Source organism: Anolis sagrei, chromosome 5 (assembly GCF_037176765.1).
Source record: "Anolis sagrei isolate rAnoSag1 chromosome 5, rAnoSag1.mat, whole genome shotgun sequence".
Lineage (NCBI taxonomy): Eukaryota > Metazoa > Chordata > Lepidosauria > Squamata > Dactyloidae > Anolis > Anolis sagrei.
This window is the reverse complement of record NC_090025.1, coordinates 105,737,756-105,762,156: the sequence shown is the minus strand read 5'-3', so window position 1 is coordinate 105,762,156 and position 24,401 is coordinate 105,737,756. Positions and strand designations below refer to the sequence as shown.

Sequence of the window (24,401 nt, the reverse complement as noted above, 5' to 3'; positions counted from 1 at the left end):
CCAGTATGGAGGTTTTGTGTGCCAAGTGTGATCCAATTCCATCTTTGGTGGAGTTCAGAGTTCTCCTTGATTGCAGGTGAACTATAAATCCCAGTACCTACTGTTGGGATCCAACTCTTCACTGCCAGAGTCTGAAGTCCTCAATGAGGAACAGTTTAGTTAGTTTAATATAGGTGAAGGGTTTCCCTTCCTCCATGTTTCCTGAATGACCGTTGGAAATGTGCCTTTTTCTTCTCTCTTCTCTTTCTGCTCTCATTCTGATTGGTTATTTAAAATGGATACTTTTCTACTGTAAGCCTTTTTGAATCCGACTTCTGCCTTCTTACACTTCACTATGGAGAATATGTGCTGTGTGCTTTGGGATTTCTTTCTGCTTGTGTGACAGGGAGATGTAGTGGTTTGTGTTTTTCCCTCTTTTTGAAACTTTAGAATTTTTTTTAAAACTTTAGAGAAGCTCAAACCCAGTTCTTGATTATTTAGAAATGCAGTTATTTCTTATTATTGTAAGTTAATCTTTTGTGATTTTTAAAGATTGGACTCTGCATGTTTGCCTCCTAAGCTCTGAATTCTTTACAGCTACATCACACAGCACTTCATACTTTGCTGGTTGTGAGCTAAATGCTCAATGCTCAACTTTTAGTATCCTGTTTGTTTTTGGATTATCTGCTATATTTTAGGGTAGTACAACTCCAAAATGTCCATGAAAATTCCCCTCAAAACCCACCAGGACCCAAATTTGGGCATATCAGGTATGTATGCCAAGTTTGGTCCAAGTCCATCATTGTTTGGATTCATAGCGTGCTCTGGATGTAGGTGAACTACAACTTCTATAAATCCCTTCAAAGACCTCCAGTATTTTTTGTTGGCCATGGGGGTTCTGTGTGCCAAATTAGTTTCAGGTCCATCGCTGGTGGAGTTCAGAGTGCTCTTAGATTGCAGATGAACTATATATCCCAGTCCCTACAACTTTTATAAATTATTATGAATTCTCTCCAAACTTCTCTAGAATGTTCAGTTGCTGATCAATTCTTCTGTTTGCTCTGTGCCATAGAAAAGAATAGGAAAGGGTTAAGGGAGAGGCAGTGGGCGGAGTCATGCAAATTCCACACCAATGGAAAGAGTAAGAAAACTGGGATGCATGTGCTGGAGGAAACACATAAAATCTAGGATGAAATTGTCCCTATATGAAAGCCTTCATCCGGTGATGGGGCGTGTGGTGTGTGGTGTTTGTGGAGGACATTGGCAGGGCTCTTGTACATGTTCATGGTGCTCACTATAACCTAAAGTGTCACTGCTTTTGGTGTCTCCTGAGGAGTGGGAGCTATAGCTGTCTGTGAAAGCGGGAGTTTGCCTGTGTAAGTAGACACCCCAGCCACACATACATACATATTTTCACTTTTATTATGTGTATAGATGAATATATATATATATATACTGTTCCTCACGCTATTTAACACTGATGTTTTATAGAACAACTCCTGTGTGTACACAGTTGTGGATCATGACACAAATTTTTACTGTTTTTGAATGGAACAGTAAAAAAATATTTTAAAATTCTTGCACAGGTTTTGAGAGGCTACCAAATTTAGGATTCATAGTTTGTAGATCTTCAATGTATGCATTTGACAGGATATTTAGACTGTGACATTGTTTTAATGATTTCTTTTTTTTTCTCATAAAAGAGGGACAACTAGTAAAACCAAAAGTTAAAAAAATCAATTAGTTCCAGATTTACAATTGTATTATAACAAAAAATTTAATTCATAAGTATCATTACTTACTCCATTGTGTTAGCACAAAGCTTTTTTTTCATAACATTACCTAATAGGTAAGAGAGCATAGTCATTCCATATATTACAACATTCACATTTTACAGCTCTGTGGCATTCGAAGAGTACCCACAACTATAGTAAAAAGTTACAATGCAGAATGTTAGAGGCATTTCAAATAAAATAACAATAATTAAAGAGATTGAATATTTGCAGCAGAAATGGGAAAAACTAAATTGTCAGTTAATCAAAATCTGTTCTCATTTGATCGACACTGCACAAATGACAAAATTTCATTAACTGTGTAAGACATATACAGTTTTTTATCATGTTAGAAAGCTCAGCACTTCTTACATGAATCTTCAATGACTTTCAAAATCAACAGAAAATCGAGTTGTCTTTATGTGGCATCATTTTCTTTCAGTCTGTTGTAACAATTTTAACACTTGGAAGTTAATTATGGGGAAATAAAGTAAGTACTATATTTCCACATCAGCTATATTCAACAGAGACAGAAGGAACATACGGCAGAGCCTATTTTGACTAAACTGCATTTCTACAAAGCTCGGCTTAATGACAACAGATGGGAATTATATCCGCAAGGGATTGTAATCACCTTGATTGTGCTAATAGCCCTGAAAATGGGTGGAAATGAGATTTTAAGGACTGTTGTCTCTGAGTATTTCCTTTACAAAATTACTGCCATTTAACATGATCCTTGTAATGTTAGATCAGGGTGAATCATCCAAGTCCTTCTGGGGATGTTCTAAAATATTTGTTTGCTCACATTCTTGACCTCAGCTGGCCTACAACAGGCTTGTTATTGCAAAATTCGAGCCACCAGGATGGCCTCTCCAACACTTTCTTGCCTTGAAGAACACTGCTCCACAGGTTCCTATAAAGCTAGAAGGAGAAAAAGGAAATAACAAGAATCATTGTAGTTTTAACCTGAAGTTGTAATAGCCTAATGCATTTTCAAATGGTATAGCACAGGCATGGGCAAACTTCAGCCCTCTGGGTGTTTTGGACTACAAGTCCCACAATTCCTACCAGCTTAATGGTACAGTGTCTCTGCCTGTCTTTATCTTTCCTATGCCTGGTATAGCGTCTCTGCCTATCTATCTTTCCAGAGTGACCAGATGCATAAAGGAGAAGTACAGTAATTCTCATGAGGAGAGTATCTCTCTTAAAAAATCTATTTTCTATAATGTATAGCAGGCAGGTTTTCTTTTTTATGAAGTACAGCAGAAGCATTTTCTGCAGAATCCACCGATTTTACATTGTTTTTACATTGTTTGATGTGTACATTCTACTTTGTAGCCCCAAATTCCACTTTGTAGCCCCATGTAGCTACAAAGTGGAATCCTCGACATGCGAGTGTGGAGAGGAGCAAACCACTGACCACCTGCTGCAATGCAACCTGAGCCCTGCTACATGCACAATGGAGGACCTTCTTGCGGCAATACCAGAGGCACTCCAAGTAGCCAGATACTGGTCAAAGGACATTTAATCAACTACCAAACTTCCAAATTTTGTGTTTTGTCTATTCGTTTGTTTTGTTCTGTTAGAAATGTAATACAATTGTCTGGTTGCCCCTGACATGATAAATAAATATGTGTACATTTATATTAGTTCTGTATTTTTCTGCTATATTCTTGCTGTATATTGTTTGATTGTACTACTGGGCTTGGCCTCATGTTAGCCACAAGTCCCCTTGGGGAGATGGTGGCGAGGTATAAATAAAGTTTATTATTATTATTATTAACCACTGAATGCTATTACTAACGGATTTGTGTAAATGTCTAGACAGCGTTCACACACTTTTTACTGTTGCCAAATTTCTGTGGCCCCAATACTGAGGTAAGGGGACCCCCTTTGGGGTCAGGGCCCACAACTTTAAGAAGCAGTGCTGCAGAAGAGGGACAACAATGGAACCATTGTCTTCAAATGCTGTACTCTCCTGGGCAATTTTAGGCAAAGGATTTTTTTTTTTTGCAATGGCCTAAATATTCTGTTTGTTTGTTTTAAAAGGGGGACTGTGCTGGGCCTGAGGATGTGAAAAATGGGAAAAACATCACACCGAGAGGGCATTAGGGGACATTTTGGAGCAAAACAGTTTTAGTTTTTATGGAGGGGGGGCACATGGCCACTCCCAGCAATCAATTTCTCTGCCCACCCCATAAAAACTAAAACAAATGCTCTTTTTTATCCAGTCTTCTTGCCCTTTCTGAGTTTCTCGCTCTCAATTCTGTTTCATCTTTAAAAAAAACCTAAGTTAATTTTAAAAAGGGAAGCTCTGTATGTATAACTGCAAATTCAGCCTACAATTGTAACCCACTTGCGGGTTCCAACTCACCAGTGAAAGAGCAGTGGTTTGAGTAAATAAGCAAATATAAATTATATGAAAAGGAAATGACAACAATAAAACTGAACTACAACTTCAGTCTAGAGCTAGGCTTCTTAAATGTTTTACATCTGCCCAAGAAATTGTGTCATGACCCCTTTCATCCTGAGAAAATTTGATGTATATAAAATAGGCATAGAAACCAAACATTTACTGATAATAAATCAGCATTTGCAACACTTGCTAAACAAGCTGATTTTTCTTTTTATGAAGTATAGCTGAAGCATTTTCTACAGAGTCCAGTATAAACACCGAAAGCTGTTGCTAACAGATTCAAGTCAATGTCTATGTGACATTCAGAAAACTTTTACTGTTGCCAATTTTTTCATCACTCCAACACAGTGCTAAGGGGACCCCATTTGGGATTGGGACCCACAAATTAAGAAGTAGAATCAATTCTCAGCTGATAAAAGTCTGATCACCAATTAGGACCCATCTGTATTCTACTAAACACTTGTGAGCATAAGGTATTGTAGCCCCTTGCCAACAAGCAAAGAGATAAATTGATTTATGAGGGACTGATGTATTTTTTGTACTGGCTGAAGCTTGTAAAAATAAAAGGTCTTATAATACTTTGTTACTGTTCCCCCAAACTGAGGTAAATCAGGCTCAAAAATCAGAATCTGGAATGTGCAATTTCAACTTGAGGCCAGTCTTAGAACAATTCCTAGCACCAAGAACAGATATCCATGTCTGAACTGCTTGCTTGGATGCATCCCCCCCCCCCCCCAGTCAATGTTTAGCTGTAACACGCAATGCTTAAAAAATAACGTTCAATAAGACACAGGAAACATGTGTCAGAGCTTTGCAAAAATATTTTTTTTACCTCTCCATCCGCCTTGCCAAGAGGAGAGTTGAGAATGAAGTCAGGAGGAGCAATAACATCTACTAAAGCCACAGCTTCTTGCTTCAACTATGCAGGGGAAGAAAAATGGAAATTACATTGAGGTCTTATGGCTGCCCATAAACTATGGCGCAGTAGCATAATTGTTAGGAAAAACCACTAAGCAATAGCACTCTTTGGTTTCTAATTTAGAAAGTTCAGTGCCCATATCTATTTTTGCTTGCACTTCAAAACAGTTTGTTCCAAATGCTAAATTCATGCTTTTGCAAATGATTCTGTGCTACAGAGCAGAAAGGAAACAGTCACTGGCTTTTGTCATTTGCCAAGTCCCAACTCTTGCTTCCGGTTACATTCTCTTCTATTGCTTCTCTTGTAGCAGGTGAAGGGACATGTGTTAGTTTTTAGGCTAGAGCAATTTTTAAAAGGGGTTTGGCTACACAAAACAGGATTAACACATTGGCCAAAGCCTGAGGTGAGCTTTGATAAATAAGGAGAAAAATTTTGTGCACATGCAAATGAGTAATGACTCAAGAACAGAGGAATAGAAAACAAGGAAATAGGATTAAGGCGAAGTCTTTTTTCATGTCAGGTGCAACTTGAGAAACTGCACGTCTCTTCTGGTGTGAGAGAATTGGCTGTCTGCAAGGACATTGCCCAGGGGATGGATGGGTGTTTTACCATCCTGTGAGAGGCTTTTCTCATGTCCCTGTATGAGAAGCTGGAGCTGACAGATGGGAGCTCACTCCACTCCCTGGATTTGAACCGCCGACCTTTAAGTCAGCAGTCCTGCCAGCACAAAGGTTTAACTTACTGCGCCACCGGGGGCTCCACAAAATTGTGTTCCACATATCTGGATAGGTTTAGGACAAGAATCATATAGTTATAGGAATCAAAGATAATGCACCTACAAAAGGCTTGGCATTGTAGGAGCTGTTCTTTAAGCAGATGCCGGGTGTTAAACTCCAGGAAACAACACTTTCACGCCGAATAATGAAGATCATTTCATCATTACAATTTCAGTTTATCTCTTGTGTTCATCATTAGGAACACTTAGCATAAATATTCAGGCTTTTAGATGTGGTACCAAAATACAACACATCGTAAGAGTTTTTGAGCAATTGTGGATGTAGAATGAGCACTCTGAAAACAATGTCTAGATAAGAGTCATAAGATGGTCTAAAACTGAAACATGTGCCTATTGACCATAAACATAAGCATGCCATATTAAGGCCACAAATCACACTGTCTTGCGCATGAATGGCATTTTCCACAGAAAGCAAATCAGACTGCTGAAACATGGCACTGCAAGTGGGTAACTCTTTATCTCAGAATGAATAAAAGATACACTCTGCATGTCTCCTGTGTTACTATCACTTTCAAGAGAAGAATTTAGTGTAGCCCTTTGCCTGGTAAACCAGTTTTACACTAGACAGAAGGTTGTTTGTAGGACAAGGAAGAGAATTTAAAAAAATACATGCAGTGAGTTTACTTAGATGTCATTGTGTTTTCAAGATCTAAGTGTCACCTCATTAAACATAACATGTAGAATGAGTTATATTAAATATGTGTTTTATAGAAATATGTTTTAATATGTGCATTCTACGGAGTGTTTTTAAATGATTATGCATTTTGATTATGTGTTTTAGCAAAGTTGTAACCCACTTTGAGTCATGGGGAGAGAGAGGTAAGAAATAAAACAATAATAATTATTGTTATAACATGTGCATGTTTCTGAACTGAAAAAGTCATAATTCCCTCTCCTCCACTAGTGACATACACAGCATTGCTCTCACCACAAACAGACTACTTTTTGATATCTTCATTAGAGCAACAGCCTGGTGCTTTATCTTCTTCTGATGAGACTGGCATTGATTCTTTAATTGCTTAGAAGAGATGAATATAATCAACCCGGAAATCCTTTGTGATTTTTTTTTTTGGTCGTGTCAGGAGTGACATGAGAAACTGCAAGTCGCTTCTGGTGTGAGAGAATTGGCCATCTGCAAGGACGTTGCCTAGGGGACGCCTGGATGTTCTGATGTGTTACCATCCTTGTGGGAAGCTTCTCTCATGTCCCCATAGGAGGAGCTGGAGCTGATAAAGGGAGCTCATCCACACTCTCCCCGGATTCAAAACTGGGACCTGTTTGTCTTCAGTCTTGCCGGCACAGAGGTTTAACCCACTGCGCCATTGGGGGCTCCATCGTTTGTGATGAAAAAAAACAGGAACGAGGTTCGGAACCCCGAGAAGTAAGTGGACTGGAAAACTTTATGCAGGACTGATGAAGATGTTAAAACTAAACAATTATTTACTTAGCATTATTATTAACATAATTGAGAACATACCTTTGAACAAAGCTCTAGAATTGCATCTTGTACAAATCTACCAGCATTTTCACCTGAAATGTAGCCCCCTGAAAGACATTTATAATGACAATGAAGCCAAATAATACTTTAGATGTACAAGTGTATCAATTTATAAATGTAATGCTTCTTAAGACCCAAACGGTTTAGGCCTGAAATATTGCAGGGTGCAATCCTATAAAAACAATAGGAATTATGTCCCACTGAATTCAATAGGGCCTATTTATGAAAAGATATGCAACAATGGGAGCATGTCTTTCTAGGGCATACTGTCTGTTCTGGTGAGGACTGTGTGACCTCTCATTCTTGCTGAATCCTTGTGAACAGGCTTGGCCTTCAACGATGGATGAGGAGGGGTCTTGGACTATTTAAATCTAATCTAACGACTTTGCCTCTGAAAAAGCAAGACTCCAAGCTTGCTATGATACTCTGAAGAGCAGGTAAAGTATATATTTATCACTAAAGACTTCAACTGAGGTGTGGATGCTAAGAAGCTGTAATCAGAAAACTATCCAAGGCCTGACACTGATACTAGGACACAAACACCCCTCATTAGCTTCATCTTTGTTAGGTGGTAGTGAAGTGCTTGTTTAGTGGTAGTGAAGAGTCTGTTCAGCCATGATCAATACCGTCATTGATTTTTCTAGCCCAGAATCTTGAAGAGATATGGAAAAAAAATCTGCTGCTCTTTTAATCAGGAAAGCATACAGGAATTTGGTGGGTAACTCCTAACTTCTAGATATTGGCTTTTTCAAGCTTGCCTTCCATTTCTTGAAGCGGTCCTACCCCAATTCAAAATATTATCTTGTGTACAAAAGCAGAAATGCTTTCTTTGGATAAGACAAGAACATAAGAAAGAATTGCTCCTGTTGTGAGAGTATGCAACAGGGCTTGTAGATCAATAAAATAATCTCCTCCTTTGTTTCCTTTTCTTTTTTATTCCATCCTTGACTTTCAACATATCTACTGTAAAGACTGAGATAATGTGAAATAAATGTTTTCACACATCTTAAAGAATCATATCATTGAAATAAAACCACAACGGTCAAATTCTACAGAGAGGAAAAGAAAGGAAACGAAAAAAGGAAAGATTTGATTACGTAAAGGAAATATCTTACAAAAATCAAGAAACTTTAGAGATAGTAAGCTTCCACCTCAAGATAATATATGTCAAAAGCCCTTTATGTTGCAGGCAAAATCTTGATCTTACCTTGGTAAAGAACTGCCATGTGCTTATTCAAAGACCACAGTCCATAGAGTGAACAGATCTGTTTCAATACTGGCTGAAGGCTAGCTGGTGTTTTGGAGCTGTGAACATATTCATAGTATCTTTGCAAAACAACATGTTCAATAAAAGCTATAGCTAAAGAACGACAGTGGAACACCTTTAAAACGAAAGAAAAACAAAATTCAAAGTGAATGTGAATAGTAAATTTACCCCCCCCCCCCCCAAGAGATATATAATTGTATTCTTTTATAACAGTAAGAAGTGTCTGCTGTGGACTCATCTTGTTGTGTTTTAAATAATAATAATACTTTATTTATATTCCTCTCTATCTCCCCGAAGGGACTCAGGGCTGATTCCAAATTGAAGAATATATATATAAAAAGCAGAACAGCAAAATAGAGACATCTAAGTCCAAGAATATTCAATCGTCCATAAAATCCCAGATACAAAAGTTGAATTAAAAAAACAGGAATGCAAAAGAATCAGGATACAACAAGGCAAATCCACAACACAGAACCCAAGAATAATCCTTTAAACTTGAATAACGGAAGACATGAAACTATAACTCCCTTGAAAAACTTGGCTAGAACTCAACCCAAGATGTTAGTTAAAATCCAATGTTGACCAGACGGGGGGTAATCCTTTCTGTGTCTCTAATAAAGCCATGAAATCATTCAATTTACCCTTGCAAACAGATAGTGGCCTTTTCTCTAATAAGCGCAATGACCTTCGAAGAGACTGAGCATCAGCTCAGAGGTCACGAAAGCTGTGCCTCCTATCTTTTGGCTCATTAGGCTCTCTACCTGGCATTTTATCTTCTGAACTTGCTTCCCTAGAGAAAGCTGGACCCCTCCCTGGAATGTGGCCTTCACTAACTACAGGATACACAGAAAGCTCAATTTCAGGACTTAAAATCTCTTGCCTTAGAACAGTGATTCTCAACCTGTGGGTCCCCAGGTGTTTTGGCCTGCAACTCCCAGCAATCCCAGCCAGTTTACTAGCTGTTAGGATTTCTGGGAGTTGAAGGCCAAAACATCTGGGGACCCACAGGTTGAGAACCACTGCCTTAGAACCTCTTGCTGGCTCACAGGCTCAGCTGGCCCAGAAATCCCATCATCCGCTGCCTCATTGGCATTAGGTACAAACACTGGGCGAATTACAACACTGTAGACTTGGGGAGTGTTGGAAAATTCTAACCAACTGATCAATCCAGGACGTGCATGCACTTTGCGCTTCAATTCCAGGCTGCCTACCCTATTACACATGGCCATTGGTTTGGCAGAAGGACAGCATGGTATGAGAGGGCAGATGGAGCTTTTCAACTTTCCCTGTCTGCAGCAGCTGAATGCATTTGGATTTTTCCCTCTCCTGATGCTTGTGGCTTTGTGTAAATCAAGCTGATGGGCCCTGAATCCTCTTCCCCTTCCTTCCTCTCTCCTTGTTCCCCCAATTATCAAATTTCTGACAATGGGGGAACAAGAGCTCCTTGACAAAAACTGTTATTAACTCCCAGTTACCAGGATTCAAAGACACTTCTTGTGTCCATTCATTGCCTTCCTCCTTTGAATCTACCTCTCCACATGCTATCATGATTGCTCTACTCATCTTATATCATCATACTGCTTAGGACATTCACTATTCTATTCTGAAGCTCTCTCTGTCTGGTGGTCATCTTAATTTGCTGGGGTTTTTTCAGTCTTAAAAACTGCAACTTTCTTCTTACACTATTTCTTGCTTATTCTGTAACCGACAGTCTTCTGTTACATTTTTCCAAGAACATTTCTACTTTCCAAATTCAGTCTGTTCCACGGGAACTGTAATTTCCACCTTCACACATTTTCTGCTTGAACTTCTACTTAAGCTGTTTGCCTTCCTGTTCAGTCCAACATTCCCATTCAAAATCTTTCATAGAATCATAGAATCAAAGAGTAGGAAGAGACCTCATGGGCCATCCAGTCCAACCCCCTGCCAAGAAGCAGGAATATTGCATTCAAATCAGCCCTGAGAGATGGCCATCCAGCCTCTGTTTAAGCAGAGAGTTCCACTGCTGAACGGCTCTCACAGTCAGGAAGTTCTTCCTCATGTTCAGATGGAATCTCCTTTCTTGTAGTTTCAAGCCATTGTTCCTTGTCCTAATCCTAATCTCCATGGAAGCAGTAAACAAGCTTGCTCCCTCCTCCTTGTGGCTTCCTCTCACATTTATTCAACCTTTGGTACTACCAAGAGAACAATAGTTCTCAACCTGTGGGTCCTTAGATGTTTTGGCCTTCAACTCCCAGAAATCCTAACAGCCGGTAAACTGGCTGGGATTTCATGGAGTTGTAGGCCCAAACAGCTGGAGACCCACAGGTTGAGAACAACTGCCATTTCTTTGTTAACATTTCTTTGTCATTTATATACCACTTTTCCCAATAACAAATCAACATTAAAATGGAATTAAACTAATGGTAACCCTAAAAACTTTGCCATGCCATGGACCTAAGCCAAAGAGGGCTTTATAGGTCATAACCAGCAGCAACTCCTTAACAATTCTTACTTTATGTTGCTTTGCAAAAATGGAGTCAGCAGCTGCCAGGGAGAACAAATGGAAGTAAGAAGTTGCTGAAAAACACATGCTGGCAATGTGTCTAAAAATAATCAGAATCACAATACCATGGAATTATTAATTTTGTTTACCTGGCTTTGATTCCTTGCTTCAAATTCAGAATAACCAGCTTTTTCCAGATTTCTTAGCTTTTGGACACTCTCTCGGAGCAAGTAACAAACTAGCCACTTAAATGCTCTTAAAGGTACTAGAATAATAATAAAAATCGTAATACATTAGGCAGCAAACAACACCAGTAATCCCTGTATGCATTCTCTCCAGTCTATAGAAACAAGCTTTTAAAATAGCCTGAAATTTAAATAAAATATTTCTTCCACAATTCAGCTGTCCCGAAGATCTGTTATTTAGATAAAGATGATTTGGCAGGAGGAATCTGGCGTCAAGGTTGAGTATTATTTTATGGCTGTAGAGCAGATGTTGTTTAACCTACAATGTGGTTGTGGCTGTCCATTTGGCAAACTAATACATGAAAATCTCAAAACCACATTTGTTCTAGGGGGAATATGGTATTTTTCACCACTATTACCACATCTGGCTCCTTATAGTACGCACAAGTACTTTCTCTCATAAATCTACTTGCTGAGGGAAGGCAAACAACGATTAAAGGATTTTCACAGCCATTTGAGTCCTCAAAGCAGCATGGTCCACGTATTCTTTTTTGTGCTCATGGTGAGCTTTCAGTTCATGTATGATGGCTTTCCCATTTTCACAATATCTGCAGAATCTGCCACATTACCAACATTTATGGAGAGCTGAAAATCTGTACTCAAGTTTCAACTGACAATACTTGATATCAGAATGAATTGATCCCATTCATGCAGAATCAAATATCCTTTCCCAGAATATTATTTTATTATTATTATTATTATTATTATTTGCACTTGTTAACCGCCACTCTCAAGCCCGAAGGCGACTATAGACAATAGAATATAGACAAAGTAGTGTCTACTGAGTAGGGAAATGGGAATACTAATGGAATAAGGCCTAAGAAATCCCATCAGTTTTTGTGCCCTTCTACCAATCTAACCTGGGAATATGATTCCTGTTTCTGGCATATCAAGATGTAGGTAGGAAGAATTCTAGCTCTCAGGTGGACTTTGTGGAAGAATTAATGATTTTCAGAAAGGTCATGTTAGATCTGGTTGAAGGCTACCCCTCTTTGGTAGATGATGCACAACTCCTTTCTGGCAGAGAAGGCTCCCTCCTGAATATCGACTAAATCTTCCAAAGATTAACTGAAGTGGAGAATGTGTAGTGTGTTGGAAATAGTAACCTTCTACAAGCCTCCTATAATAGTTATTTGTTATGCATATAATTGTGATTGCTTACTATATTGTATGTATAGATGGATATACAGTTTTGTTGTTCAAAGTTGTGGGAGGGACTGCAGACCATGTGACCAGATCTGGGACTATTCAGACTGAGACTCCATTTTAGAAGCCAGTTTTACTTCAGAAGCAGTACAGTTTAGAAGTCAGTGAGTGTCAGTGTGCTGCAATGTGTAGTCAGTCTTTATTGAGTTAGTGTTCAGTAATGTAACAGACTGAAGAGAGTGTTAGTCTGTATGCAACAAAGAAGAGACTAAAACAGAATGCTTTAGAGAACTTACTGTAAGAAATGTACCTGTCTGCGGAATACATGAAGTTTGTAAGTAAATCAACTATGTTACTTTTAATGAAGACTACTTATTTTTGGTTTCTTGAGAGCATGATTTAAAAACCAATTTATTTTATGGGAGAGTAGGGTTTTTGGCAACTGAAATAACACTTCTGAAGAACTGCTATATATTTTGTGCATTGGCGTATCTTTGTTCCTAACAGTTCAGAGAAATAACCAGGTATATCAGTCCAACAACTAAGAAACCTAATTTGCCTTGCACGAATACTAGTGGATATTTACCACTAAAAAGAAGATTCACAAATATTTAACTCTTCTTAGGAAGATCATACTTTACAAAAGGTTATGATTATTCCAAATAGTGTGGATGCCAATTAAGCTCCAAAAGGGTCATGCTTCCAAATGGCTATGGGGATTCCTGGTTTCCCAAAAGGTTATGGTCTCTAAAAGGCCATGCCTTTCCAAAAGAGTGAAACTGAAGCATAGTAACAGATCTCAATTCTTTATTCACATCAAGTGAGCAAGAAATGCGACATAACCACAGCACAACTTCTATAGAAGTGACAGCTGCTCATCTCAAATGTACTTGCCCTCAGTCTATTGTATGCAATTAGCACACAGTATCTATAAACTGTGCCAGCTTCTCCAGTGTCATTTAATGATAGAGGTGAATGAACTCAAGAGGAGATGACATTTGATCAGACAACTTCCTTCCAACACAATCTTGCCAAATGCAAGTCTTGAAAACAAAAACAGCAAAAGGATTTGGGGAAAATAAAGCCACATTCAAATCGGCAACATATGACAAGAATTATAATGTGAATATAATTACCTGAGGGATCCATGCAGTCTTGGACACCAGACACTTTGAATTTCTGACAAAGAATATGATCATAGTCTTCCAAAAAATTTACTGATCCAAGCGGTGATGCAATAGGTCCTTTGTCTAAAATGCCAACAACACCAAATCAAAATACAACGTCAAAGTGAATTAAGTACTTTTCCACTAATGGCTTTGAAAATAAGTGAAAAGGAAAAATCTGCTCATCTTTGCATCTAGTGTAGATGATTTTTTTCTAAGCTCCTATTTCCTTTATTTTCCAGCCCCAGCCAATCACTCTTTGGCAAAGAAGGCTAAGGGCCCTATAAAACTACAACTCCCAGGATACCATAGCACTGAGTGATGGTACTTAAAGTGGAGTCCAACTGCATTAATTCAGACTCCAGCCATAGTCAGATCAACAGCTGTGTCCGTTAAAACGTCTCTTTTTAAATCCACTGTTGGGCATTGTCCATTTTCCTTAGTCAGAACATCAAGTTCTACATACTAACCTTGTTGTCTGCCACTCATCCAACCTAGCAAGTAGTTGCTAGTTTGCTGTAAAATAACATTGTTGTCACCTTCATAGGTACAGTTTGGGTCATTGTCGTTCCGGATATCACCAAGACGATTCACTTAAAAAATACACAAAAAATATAAATAGGTTTGTGTCAGAGGACTCTCCCTGAGAGTCAAAGAATTACAAGAGAAATTGTGTGGATTAACCCTTTAGGAAGGTGGAATATGGTAAGGTGGCCAAAGTGTGGCAAATCTAGATGTTACTAGACTGCAACTTCCTTCAGCCAAAAAGTTCTGGATAACCTTTCCTAGTGATAAATGTAATTAAATATTTCACTAGTTGAATCCCTCCGGGGGGAAAGGGAAGTGCCACAACTAAGAAGGCCCTTTCCTGGCCAACACTTTCCTAATTTCTGTTAGTGAGGGGATCCAGCAAAGAACCTCAAATGACTTAGGCTGGTTCTTCAGTTGAAATTGCAAGGAACAAGCTGGCAAAAGACTTCTGTGGCATTTGAAAAAATTGAAAAAAAAAAGCCAATTGTAGCATCAGCAAAACTAGACAGAGTTTGGATATCCACAGATGATGAAGCAATTAACTTACCTGCCAGATAGCCATGTCCCCCGCAAGCTTCTCGACATTCTTGACTTCCTTGTTGTGCAAGCCAAGAAGCCAGGGGCTTGCCTGAAGTTGATAAGGCATGGATCTCCCGTCCAAGTTCAGCCTTGTAGAAAAGGAGGGACCAATAAATAAAGGACACAGCAGCCAACACAAAACACATGTTACAAAACATGAGGCTAAATATTTTATACATGCAAGACAACGATAGTTCCTGTCCCTCCAGTTACACCAAATTTTGAGAAGATGGACTATACCAGGCATGAGCAAACTTTGGCCCTCCAGGTAGTCTGTTAGGAATTATGGGAGCTGTAGTCTAAAACACCTGGAGGGCCAAAGTTTGCCCATACCTGGGTTATACACAGCCTTTAAGGTATGTTCAAACAATTGCAGCTTCTTATCCTTCACAAACAGCTGCATATTCCTATACGGTTCCGGCCCAGTTCACCTGTCCAAACGTATTCTCCCCTATGAACCATCAAGAGTGTTAAGATCATCTGGAGAGGCCCTGCTCTCGGTCCCACCATCTTTGCAGGCACGTCTGCTGGGGACGAGAGACAGGGCCTTTTCTGTGGTGGCCCCTCGGCTATGGAATTCCCTCCCAAATGAAATTAGATCTGTCCCCTCCCTCCTGACCTTTAGGAAGCTAGTGAAAACCTGGCTATGCAACAAAGCTTTTGTGGAATGATGTCTGAGACCGGCAATCGACTAATGGTACTGATCACAATATATGGATTGGACATATGGACTGAGTTGGACACGATTTTATCCTGGCGAACGGCTTTTATGTAATTTTATGTAATGCAATTGGTAATTTAATGTTGTGTATTATGTTTTAGATTTTCAGTGTTAGCATTGAATCTTTGCTGTTAGCTGGTCTGAATCCCTCTGTAGAGGTAGAGAAGATTGGGATATAAAAGTTTTAAATAAATAAATAATAAATAAATGTAGTATATATAGTATCTGCATATATTCAGTCAGTGTTTCACATGTTAGTAAGATCTTGTGAGGACCTGGTAGCAAAATCTTGGCTCCATCCTGGGAGAAAGGTGAGGCATACATTCAGTTTGTCAATCAATACAATTATCAGTAGATTTGTATGTATAATACAATACAAAAATTAAAACATCTATGACAAGGCTATGCTTGAATGATTAGTATACAATTATTTTTTTAAAGAATTGAAGCAAGAAAATATATTAGGAATGTTTTAAAAAGAGAAATAAAAAGGGATGAAGGTATTGGAATAAACTACAGCTGAGGGATTTCAAGTAGCGTATATACTCAAGTATAAGCCGAGTTTTTCAGCCCTTTATTAAGCCTGAAAAAGCCCCGCCCCCTCAGCTTATACTCAAGTCAAAGTCATTTATCATTTTACTCTGTTATTGTTATTATTATTTTATTACATTTATTATTTTACTCAATTTATTATTACATTTACATTATTTTACTCTATTATTATTACATTTATTATTTACTCTATTTATTATTATTATTACATTTATTATTTTAATCAATTATTACTGCTATTATGACATTTTCATTATTTTACTCTATTATTGTTTTTATTACATTTATTATTTTACTCTATTATAATTGGAGTGATACGTAAGCACATTTACATTGAAGAAGGTTCAATAATGGTTTAATCAGAGTTTGACAGTCTTATCTTAAATTACAGTCTCATGTAAATATTCAAAACATTTAACCTACTGATACCTCAATTCATGGAATTTTATTTTTATCTTGAAATTTACCAGTAGCTGCTGCATTTCCCATGCTCAGCTTATACTCAAGTCAAAACATTTTCCCAGTTTTTTAATGGTAAAATTAGGTGCCTCGGCTTATATTTGGGTCAGCTTATACTCTGTACATTTTGTTGTGTTTGTGCAATATTGGCAGCTAGCAGCTGGGAATATAGCCATACTTGGTTCTCATGAAATGAAGAGCAGCTTATTGTGAGGTTACAGGTTCAAAAGGTTTAGGTGAGTACAAGAGGTCAACTGAAGAGTAGATATATCTGTTTTCCTCTGCAGTTCCAAGGAAAAGGTCAACTTATGGTTCAAATAATGAGTTATGACAAGGAATAACTGAGTGTCCTCTCACCTGTTGTGGACTCTTGTCCCCCATGAGAAGGCCTATTGTGAATTCCACGGAGTGAATGAACAATGTTTTGGAGAAATGATCTAAGACATAAGCTGCTGCTAAATAAGGAAGTAAGCGCCATTGCTGGAATACAAATAACATGCATGACAGTTTAAAAAAATTTCTTACCGATTTAAACAGATATATATCTTCCCTAGAAGTCCTGAAAGAGGCAATTGTCTAAACCCTTTTTTCCAATGATAATTCATATTCCATACTGTCCTTTTACTTCTGTCCACATTTCCCCAAAGCAAAGGTATTATTTTACACTCTTATATTTTTCATATGAGATGAGCATTGGTCACAGCAATTGATAACACCACAAAAAGTAAACTCATAAAAAACAATTCATATTTAGTTCATGAATCCCTCAGATTGTAAATAACAAAAACTCTTGAAATAGCTGGACAACTTGTATTTAATATCTATGTATTTTATAAATGGACAGCTTTATTTTAGGTCATTAGACTTGAGTTCCAGGCTATCTGAAAGGTCCTATCTTCCTAGGTTAACCTACTCAAGTTTTGGGTCCTATAGGGTAGAATGGCAATTGATCAAACAAAAACCATTCCTCATTTAAGTATGGAGCTGTTCTGACCTTCTGACTCTAATAATTACTAGCAGCTATTCTCTGTTCTATTACATTCCAGACCGAAAGTTATTCTTGCATACAAAAATACTAATACTTTGCAATATTAAGAAATATCCCTATATCTTCAATTTAACAAAATAGCAATTAACAGATATCATTTTAGCGGCATTTGAAAATGAAGTTCCAATGAAACAGAATATGAAGGACAAAAGTTGACGTAAGCCAATTTTTGTAAATTAGATTCTACGTGCAATTATATTCTTGGGTTGTGGTGACTTTTTGGGGCTGTATGGCCATGTTCCAGAAGCATTCTCTCCTGATGTTTCGCCCACATCTATGGCAGGCAACCTCAGAGGTTGTAAGGATGCCTACCATAGATGTGGGTGAAATGTAAGGAGAGAATGCTTGGAACATGGCCATACAGCCCAGAAAACTCACAGCAACCCAGTGATTCCAACCATGAAATCTTTCGACAACACAATTATATTCTTGAGAGGATAAACTTTACTACCTAGTATTTTAAGAAAATATTATTTTTACCTGCATTTGGTACTCAAGGACTGGAAGTTCTTCATCATCTGTTGGTCCAAACTGGCGTCGGGTAGCTGAGAAGCGTATGGCTATTGACACAGCAAGCTTTAAATTGACCAGTGACATGGATATAATCATGACTCTTCCATTGGACAAAGAACCGAGGGAAGCTCCTAATCGTTGCTTGCGGTCCTGGGGAAATAAGACATGACTTGTAATACATGCCATAACAAGATGTTCCCATGAGTATACCAGTTATTGACAATCGAAGGATACCGTTTAGCTTTCTAACCTTAGAATCTATAATAAAAAATGATGAATGTTTATCCTGAAAGTATGGGAAGAAGAACTGAAAGGATCTGTGAAGAAAAAGAAACCCTAGTCAATAGAGATTAAGTACCTTGAATGTGCTTGTATATGTCCCCGCGGCAGTGATTTCTCCAGTTTTATTCAGTAAATTCTCCTTTGGTATCCTCACATGATGAAACATGGCAAAACTGTCAGTTCAAAAATAAGGGATAATACTCGTTGATCAGAAGTGAATGTCGAGGCACCACCACACAAGCATTACAGTTTCTTAGAGTCCACACTGATGCAATGTTAAATACATGGATGTGTTTCCATATATGCTTGTTCTTACTTTCAGGGCAGTAGCTGTGACGCGTTCCCTTGACCAAATCCATTTAGACCTAATCACTACTTTCCACACCGGAGTCATGACAAGACCATTCTTTAAGCTGCTATCAGCTTCGGAAAGGAGGCTTCCACTGATATCAACAAGAGTTGATGAAGCAGTTTGAGTATTTCTACTACTAATACAGATTATTATTACTATTACTATTATTTTCACTTGTATACCACTTTTCTTACCCTGTGGGAGGGGGAGGGGGGAGCTCAAAGAGGTTTTCAATATATTTCTGATAAAAATTTAATGCCTCACATACATATGAAACCTAACATAAAACAACAATAACAAATAACTATCGATTAAATCACAAAAACGTAACAACATTTGGACATTAAAACATAAGAGTTAAAAACACATTTATTTATTTATTTATTTATTTAAAACATTTGTATTCCACCGTTCTCACCCTGAAGGGGACTCAGGGTGGAGCACAGCATATATACGGCATACATTCAATGCCGGGACACAAATTCTTATATACATACATAAACATTAAAAACATTTACAAAAATATTAAAATACAACATTTAAAACCATCCTAGTCACCCACGTCAAATCTAATTTATTTATTTATTTATTTGCACCATTTGTACCCCGCCCTTCTCACCCCCGAGGGGGGACTCAGGACGGCTAACACAGGCAACAATTCAATGCCAACAGTTTCAATAACACAATATAAAACAACAATATAAAATCCTATTACATAACAATTAAACAGTGATATTAATCTTTCCTATTGCTGCTTTATTGCCCTGTCCCGAAAGCTCGGTCCCACAGCCAAGTTTTTACCATCCTTCTAAAGGACAGGAGGGAGGGGAGCGACCTGATCTCACCAGGAAGGGAGTTCCATAGCTGGGGAGCAATCACCGAGAAGGCCCTGTCTCTCATCCCCACCAATAGTACCCCCGGGATTATAACATGAAGAAATGAATTAAGATTGCAAGAGATTCTACTAAACATTAGACAGAATAGTAACAGCTGGGTTGCTGTGAGTTTTCCAGGCCATGTTCCAGAAGTATTCTCTCCTGATGTTTCACCCCACATCTGTGGTAGGCATCTTCAGAGGTTGTGAGGTCGGTTGGAAACCAGGCAAGTAGGGTTTATATATCTGTGAAATGTCCAGAATGGGAGAAAGAACTCTTGTCTGTTTGAGGCAAGTGTGAATGTTCCAACTGGCCAGCTTGATTAGCACTGAATGGTTTTGCAGTTTCAAAGCCTGGCTGCTTCCTGCCTGGGAGAATCCTTTGTTGAGAAGTGTTAGCTGGCCCTGACTGTTTCCTGTCTGAAATTTTCTGTTTTCTGAGTGTTGTTTTTTATTTACTGACCTGATGTGAGAGTTTTTTAAAATACTGATAGCCAAACGTCAGGAGAGAATGTTTCTGGAACAGGGCCATACAGCCCAGAAAACTCATAGCAACCCAGTGATTCCGACCATGAAAGCCTTTGACAACAAAAAAGAGCTATTTGGCAGTGGAATAGAATGCTTTGGAGGGTGGTAGATTCTTTTTTTTTGGAAGCCTTTAAACTGATATTAAACAGAAGTCTCACAGCTATTTCTCAGGGGTTCTTTAGCTATGTGCTCCTGTATGGCACAGGCTGGACTAAATGGCCGTTATGGTCCCTTCCAATTCTAAAATTATATTATTGTCATAGAAAGAAGCTTGTGCATCATAAAAATTATGTTTGAAAAACGTGGACACTGTTATTTTTATAGAACGATGCTTAGTTAACTGAAATCAGTATTTTATGTTAGGCAGAGCACAACCTGTATACCTACTTCTTGATTATCAACCCTGTGTGACATAGACTTCAACTCTCAATTATTGCTGTTTTGAAAACCTGCCAAACGTAGTCTTAACAGAAGCATCTCTGGCAGGATTGGGGGCAGCTTCAAGACTAGGTTCAGCATGAACAGAAAAGGCTGTCCATGCTCCTGAGCACCATAGCTCAGACCCCAAGAAACTATTTTAGAGTTCCATGAGATATTTCATGGCTCGTGATTCTTTTCATTGCCTGCATTCAGCCATCTTCATACTGCAAAAATAAGGGAGGAACTGCTCTACAATTGATGGCAATGAGAAGGTGCAAGATCAATATAGCTCTGCCACCTGCTGGATAGTTGTTGGCAATGCTGTACTGTATATTTACGAAAATGTCAAAAAGATAGTCATTATTTGAAAAGCATTATTACTTCAATATACTATAGAGCACTACTTCTTACATTGTGGGTCTTGACCCCAAATGGGATTGTCTTAGCTCGATGTTGGGGTTATGAAAAAATTGGCAACAGTAAAAGGTTTCTGAATACCACCCATTTACACAACTCCGTTAGCAACAATGTGCAGTGTTTACAGTGGACTCTGTGGAAAATGCTTCAGTTGTGCTTCATAAAAAGAAAAACCAGCCTGTTTAACAAAACTTTCAGGTGCTGAGTTATTATCAGTATTTTTTTTATTTTTATACCTGCTTTATATATTTATATTTTTTAAAGAATAACTATAAGGAATTCCTGAGATAATTTCCTTTTCTGAGGAAATTTATGTGTATTACAATACTGATGAAAGGGATAATACAGGCGGAGTATTCCTTATCCAAAATGCTTGGTAGTGTTTTGGATTTCTGGATTTTGGATTTCTGATTTTTTAGATTTTGGAATATTTATATTTGCATATATGTACATCATGAGCTATCTTGGAGATAGAACCCAAGCCTAAATGCATAATTTCTAAGCATTATGTTGTGGTTAAATTCAAGTGAAGTTTAGTATACACTTACCCATTATCTAAACCATTCTGCCCCAGTTTCCTCCCTATATCGCCAACCATCACCCCTGGCATAGCAAGAAGTGTTTTTGGATCACGAATCTGTAACAAAAGGTTAAATTACATACCCATCAAACTTTTCAACTCTATGAAACATTAGTTGAAAAGTGTTGAGCCATCAGGTTTTTTTTTCAAATTAAGTACATATTAATTCTGTATGTTTTTATGTATTTATTTTTATATTATAGTACACACAATAGATTGCTAAATCAGATTTATAAAAGCTAGTGTCTGAACATGATTATAACAGTCCAGCACGACCAAGATACAGGGCACATCTACACTGACACTATAATGCAGTTTGGAACCACTTTAGGAGGAACTGGTTTTGCTGTGGGGTTTATTAGATTGACAGCTCTAGAACTGGTTTGAAGTCAATTGGGTGAATACAGAACCTGGCCTGAAACAACTCTGTGAAGCCTTTTCTCCATTTCAGGAAGATATGTGCATCAGTGCTCCTGAGGCCTACGGGTGGAGGAAAAGGGGGAAAGGGATAGGTAGGAACAGAGGTAATCAATTATCCATCTCAGGGAGACAGTTAGGCCCCTGTTGCCCATCCATGCTCTTTTCAACAGCCCCCGTTCTGGAGTCTATAAAGCTCTTCAGAAGGTATGGGTATCTACAATACTCTCTGCATGTGGGGGGGGGGGGGGGGAGTATGTGCAATTTCACCCTGAATCTGGGACACGCTGCAGTGCATTATTTGGCTGAACTCAGATTTTTCTGCAACTTAAAGAGAGAGGTTGGATTTTACCATGGTTCAAATAACAGTATGTCAAATCCTAGCGGAGGTAGTATTGTACTCAAGTGCAAATTATTTTCTGCTTAGGCAATGCAGCAGCATATTTGTTTGGAAGAACTCATAACAGAAGGGCCTATTTTTTTTCAACATGATTGTGCACTTGCCATATACGGCTAACTTTTTCCCAAAAGGGAAAAAACTGGAAAAGCATATTGCCAGTTTTAATTGCTTCTCAGCTGCACACAATCTTGCCACCATAGACATGTAGTCGTATGGTAGAATCAGAGGGAACACAGGCACCCAATTTTCTGTGGCCTGTAGAAGCTATAAATGTTACATTTTTCTCTCTTTATTTCATAAAAAAGTATAGTATTCAAATACGGAACATTTGACTGGCCAATGTCACCAGCAACCCAGGTTAACTAGATTGTTTTCCCCAAATTCTGGAAAGCCAGTGGTATTGGCCCATTCTCACCTGTACAATGAAGGAATGCAGTCCATGGCACTGCCCATCTGGAGTATACAACTGTGCAAAGACAACTGCGTGTGTTGCATTTTTCCCCATGTTGCCAACCCAAAATTTTGCAGCTTCAAAATCAGGTGAATGAATAATGAACTCCTACATAAACAAGAGAAAACATATGTTTTGTGTAAGATATTTTACATTCAGTTTCAAAGTACAAAGATGAAGGAGTCGCCCAATGGTCTAGATCAGGCCTGCCCAGCATACAGTCTGTGGGCCAGAAGCAGTCTGCAAAGGGCTTCCCTGCAGCTTGCGGAAAGGCCTGGGCTTCACCTTTGCTGATTGGCCATTCCCCTATCTGCCTTCCTGGTCAGGCAGGAAAAAAGGAAGAGGAATGGCCTGCAGAAGGTTTTTAAATATGTATTGGTTCTCTTTACAAGAACCAAGTTGTGAGTTAATTGTAGCACTATTTGTTGTCTGTGGAACCAAAAATCAAGGCACATATCTATATACCATAAGTTTGCATTTCTCTTGCCATTTGTTTTCTTGATATATAGTTTATTATTGCTCTATTGTGAAAAATAAATTAACACAAATACATGGAAATTTTAGTTATAACATAGGTACCAGATAATTTATATCAGCTGCACTCCTTAGGTTGGTGCACCTGTATCAGTGATCCAGCGTCACTAATAAGACATCAGTACAAAAATGTTCAGAGTATCTGCAGCTAGAAATGCAAAAAATGAAATAAAGGAATTTCAGTTGATTAGGTACCTGTGTAGATGGGTCATATCTAGCTGTAGTTCGCATATTGTTAGTATTACTGCCATGGCTGAGTTCAGTCAGAGCAAAGCATCCAAAATTCTGTTGGCAAAATACACCAAATTGAATTTAAACAACATCACTCATATATTAGCATTACTGGAACTCTTGAATTTTAAAATCATTTTAAAATTACTAGGATTATCTCATTTAAAAGTGCTTTACTGTGGGTCCAACTTACTTTCTTGGAGCCACTTGTTTGATACTGGCAACCATGCCTACATTCAGCCTAGTAGCTTAATTCTGGCAAATGTACACAGTAGTAAATATTTCTGCACCAGGACTCATGTTTGTTCTGTAGCCAAAATGTCTCTACACGGAGCCCTGCAGCTATCTGGAGAAAAATTTAGTCCCCAGCCCCAAATGACATGCCATTCCTGGGAACTTTAAGAAGAGAAAAAACATAGGGTCTGAACTTTCAAAAACAAGTGCATCTACACTGTAGAATGAATGCAGTTTGATACCACTTTAATTGCTATGTCTCAATGCTATGGCATTCTGAAATCTGTAGTCTGATGAGTCACCAGCACACTTTGGGAGAGAAGGTTAAAGATCTTAAAAATTCCGATTAATTCACAGCATTACCACCCCTATGAATCCACAGCACTGAGTCATGGTAATTAAAGTAGTGTCAAACTGCATGAATTCCACGATGGAGATGCACCTGCAATAAAACTCCCAAAATATTACTTAGAGATCACTTCAATAACAAACTCAGATACTTCTCAAGGTATTAAAGTATACTGTCAGACTTTTTGGGCACTTATTCCTTTGTATGAGCAGTTAATTGATTTATTTTACTGAGTTTTAA

The 24,401-nt window shown here is 38.3% G+C and overlaps 1 protein-coding gene across 2 annotated transcripts in view; it reads right to left on the bottom strand.

The window, feature by feature from the left end:
• Positions 1-1,737: 1,737 nt before the first annotated feature.
• Positions 1,738-24,401, bottom strand: part of ACOX3 (acyl-CoA oxidase 3, pristanoyl) — a 35,695-nt gene continuing 13,031 nt past the window's right edge. For both annotated transcript variants that reach the window (XM_060778000.2, XM_060778002.2), the window contains exons 5-18: positions 23,543-23,632; positions 22,778-22,921; positions 21,514-21,602; positions 18,451-18,547; positions 18,060-18,242; positions 16,889-17,011; positions 14,768-14,888; positions 14,160-14,282; positions 13,660-13,773; positions 11,282-11,397; positions 8,588-8,762; positions 7,360-7,427; positions 5,000-5,086; positions 1,738-2,672 (exon numbers count right to left, since the gene is read on the bottom strand). In XM_060778000.2, coding sequence (XP_060633983.1) covers positions 2,553-2,672; positions 5,000-5,086; positions 7,360-7,427; positions 8,588-8,762; positions 11,282-11,397; positions 13,660-13,773; positions 14,160-14,282; positions 14,768-14,888; positions 16,889-17,011; positions 18,060-18,242; positions 18,451-18,547; positions 21,514-21,602; positions 22,778-22,921; positions 23,543-23,632 — 1,650 coding nt within the window. In that variant the 3' untranslated portion in view covers positions 1,738-2,552. The remainder of the gene's footprint in view (positions 2,673-4,999; positions 5,087-7,359; positions 7,428-8,587; positions 8,763-11,281; positions 11,398-13,659; positions 13,774-14,159; positions 14,283-14,767; positions 14,889-16,888; positions 17,012-18,059; positions 18,243-18,450; positions 18,548-21,513; positions 21,603-22,777; positions 22,922-23,542; positions 23,633-24,401) is intronic.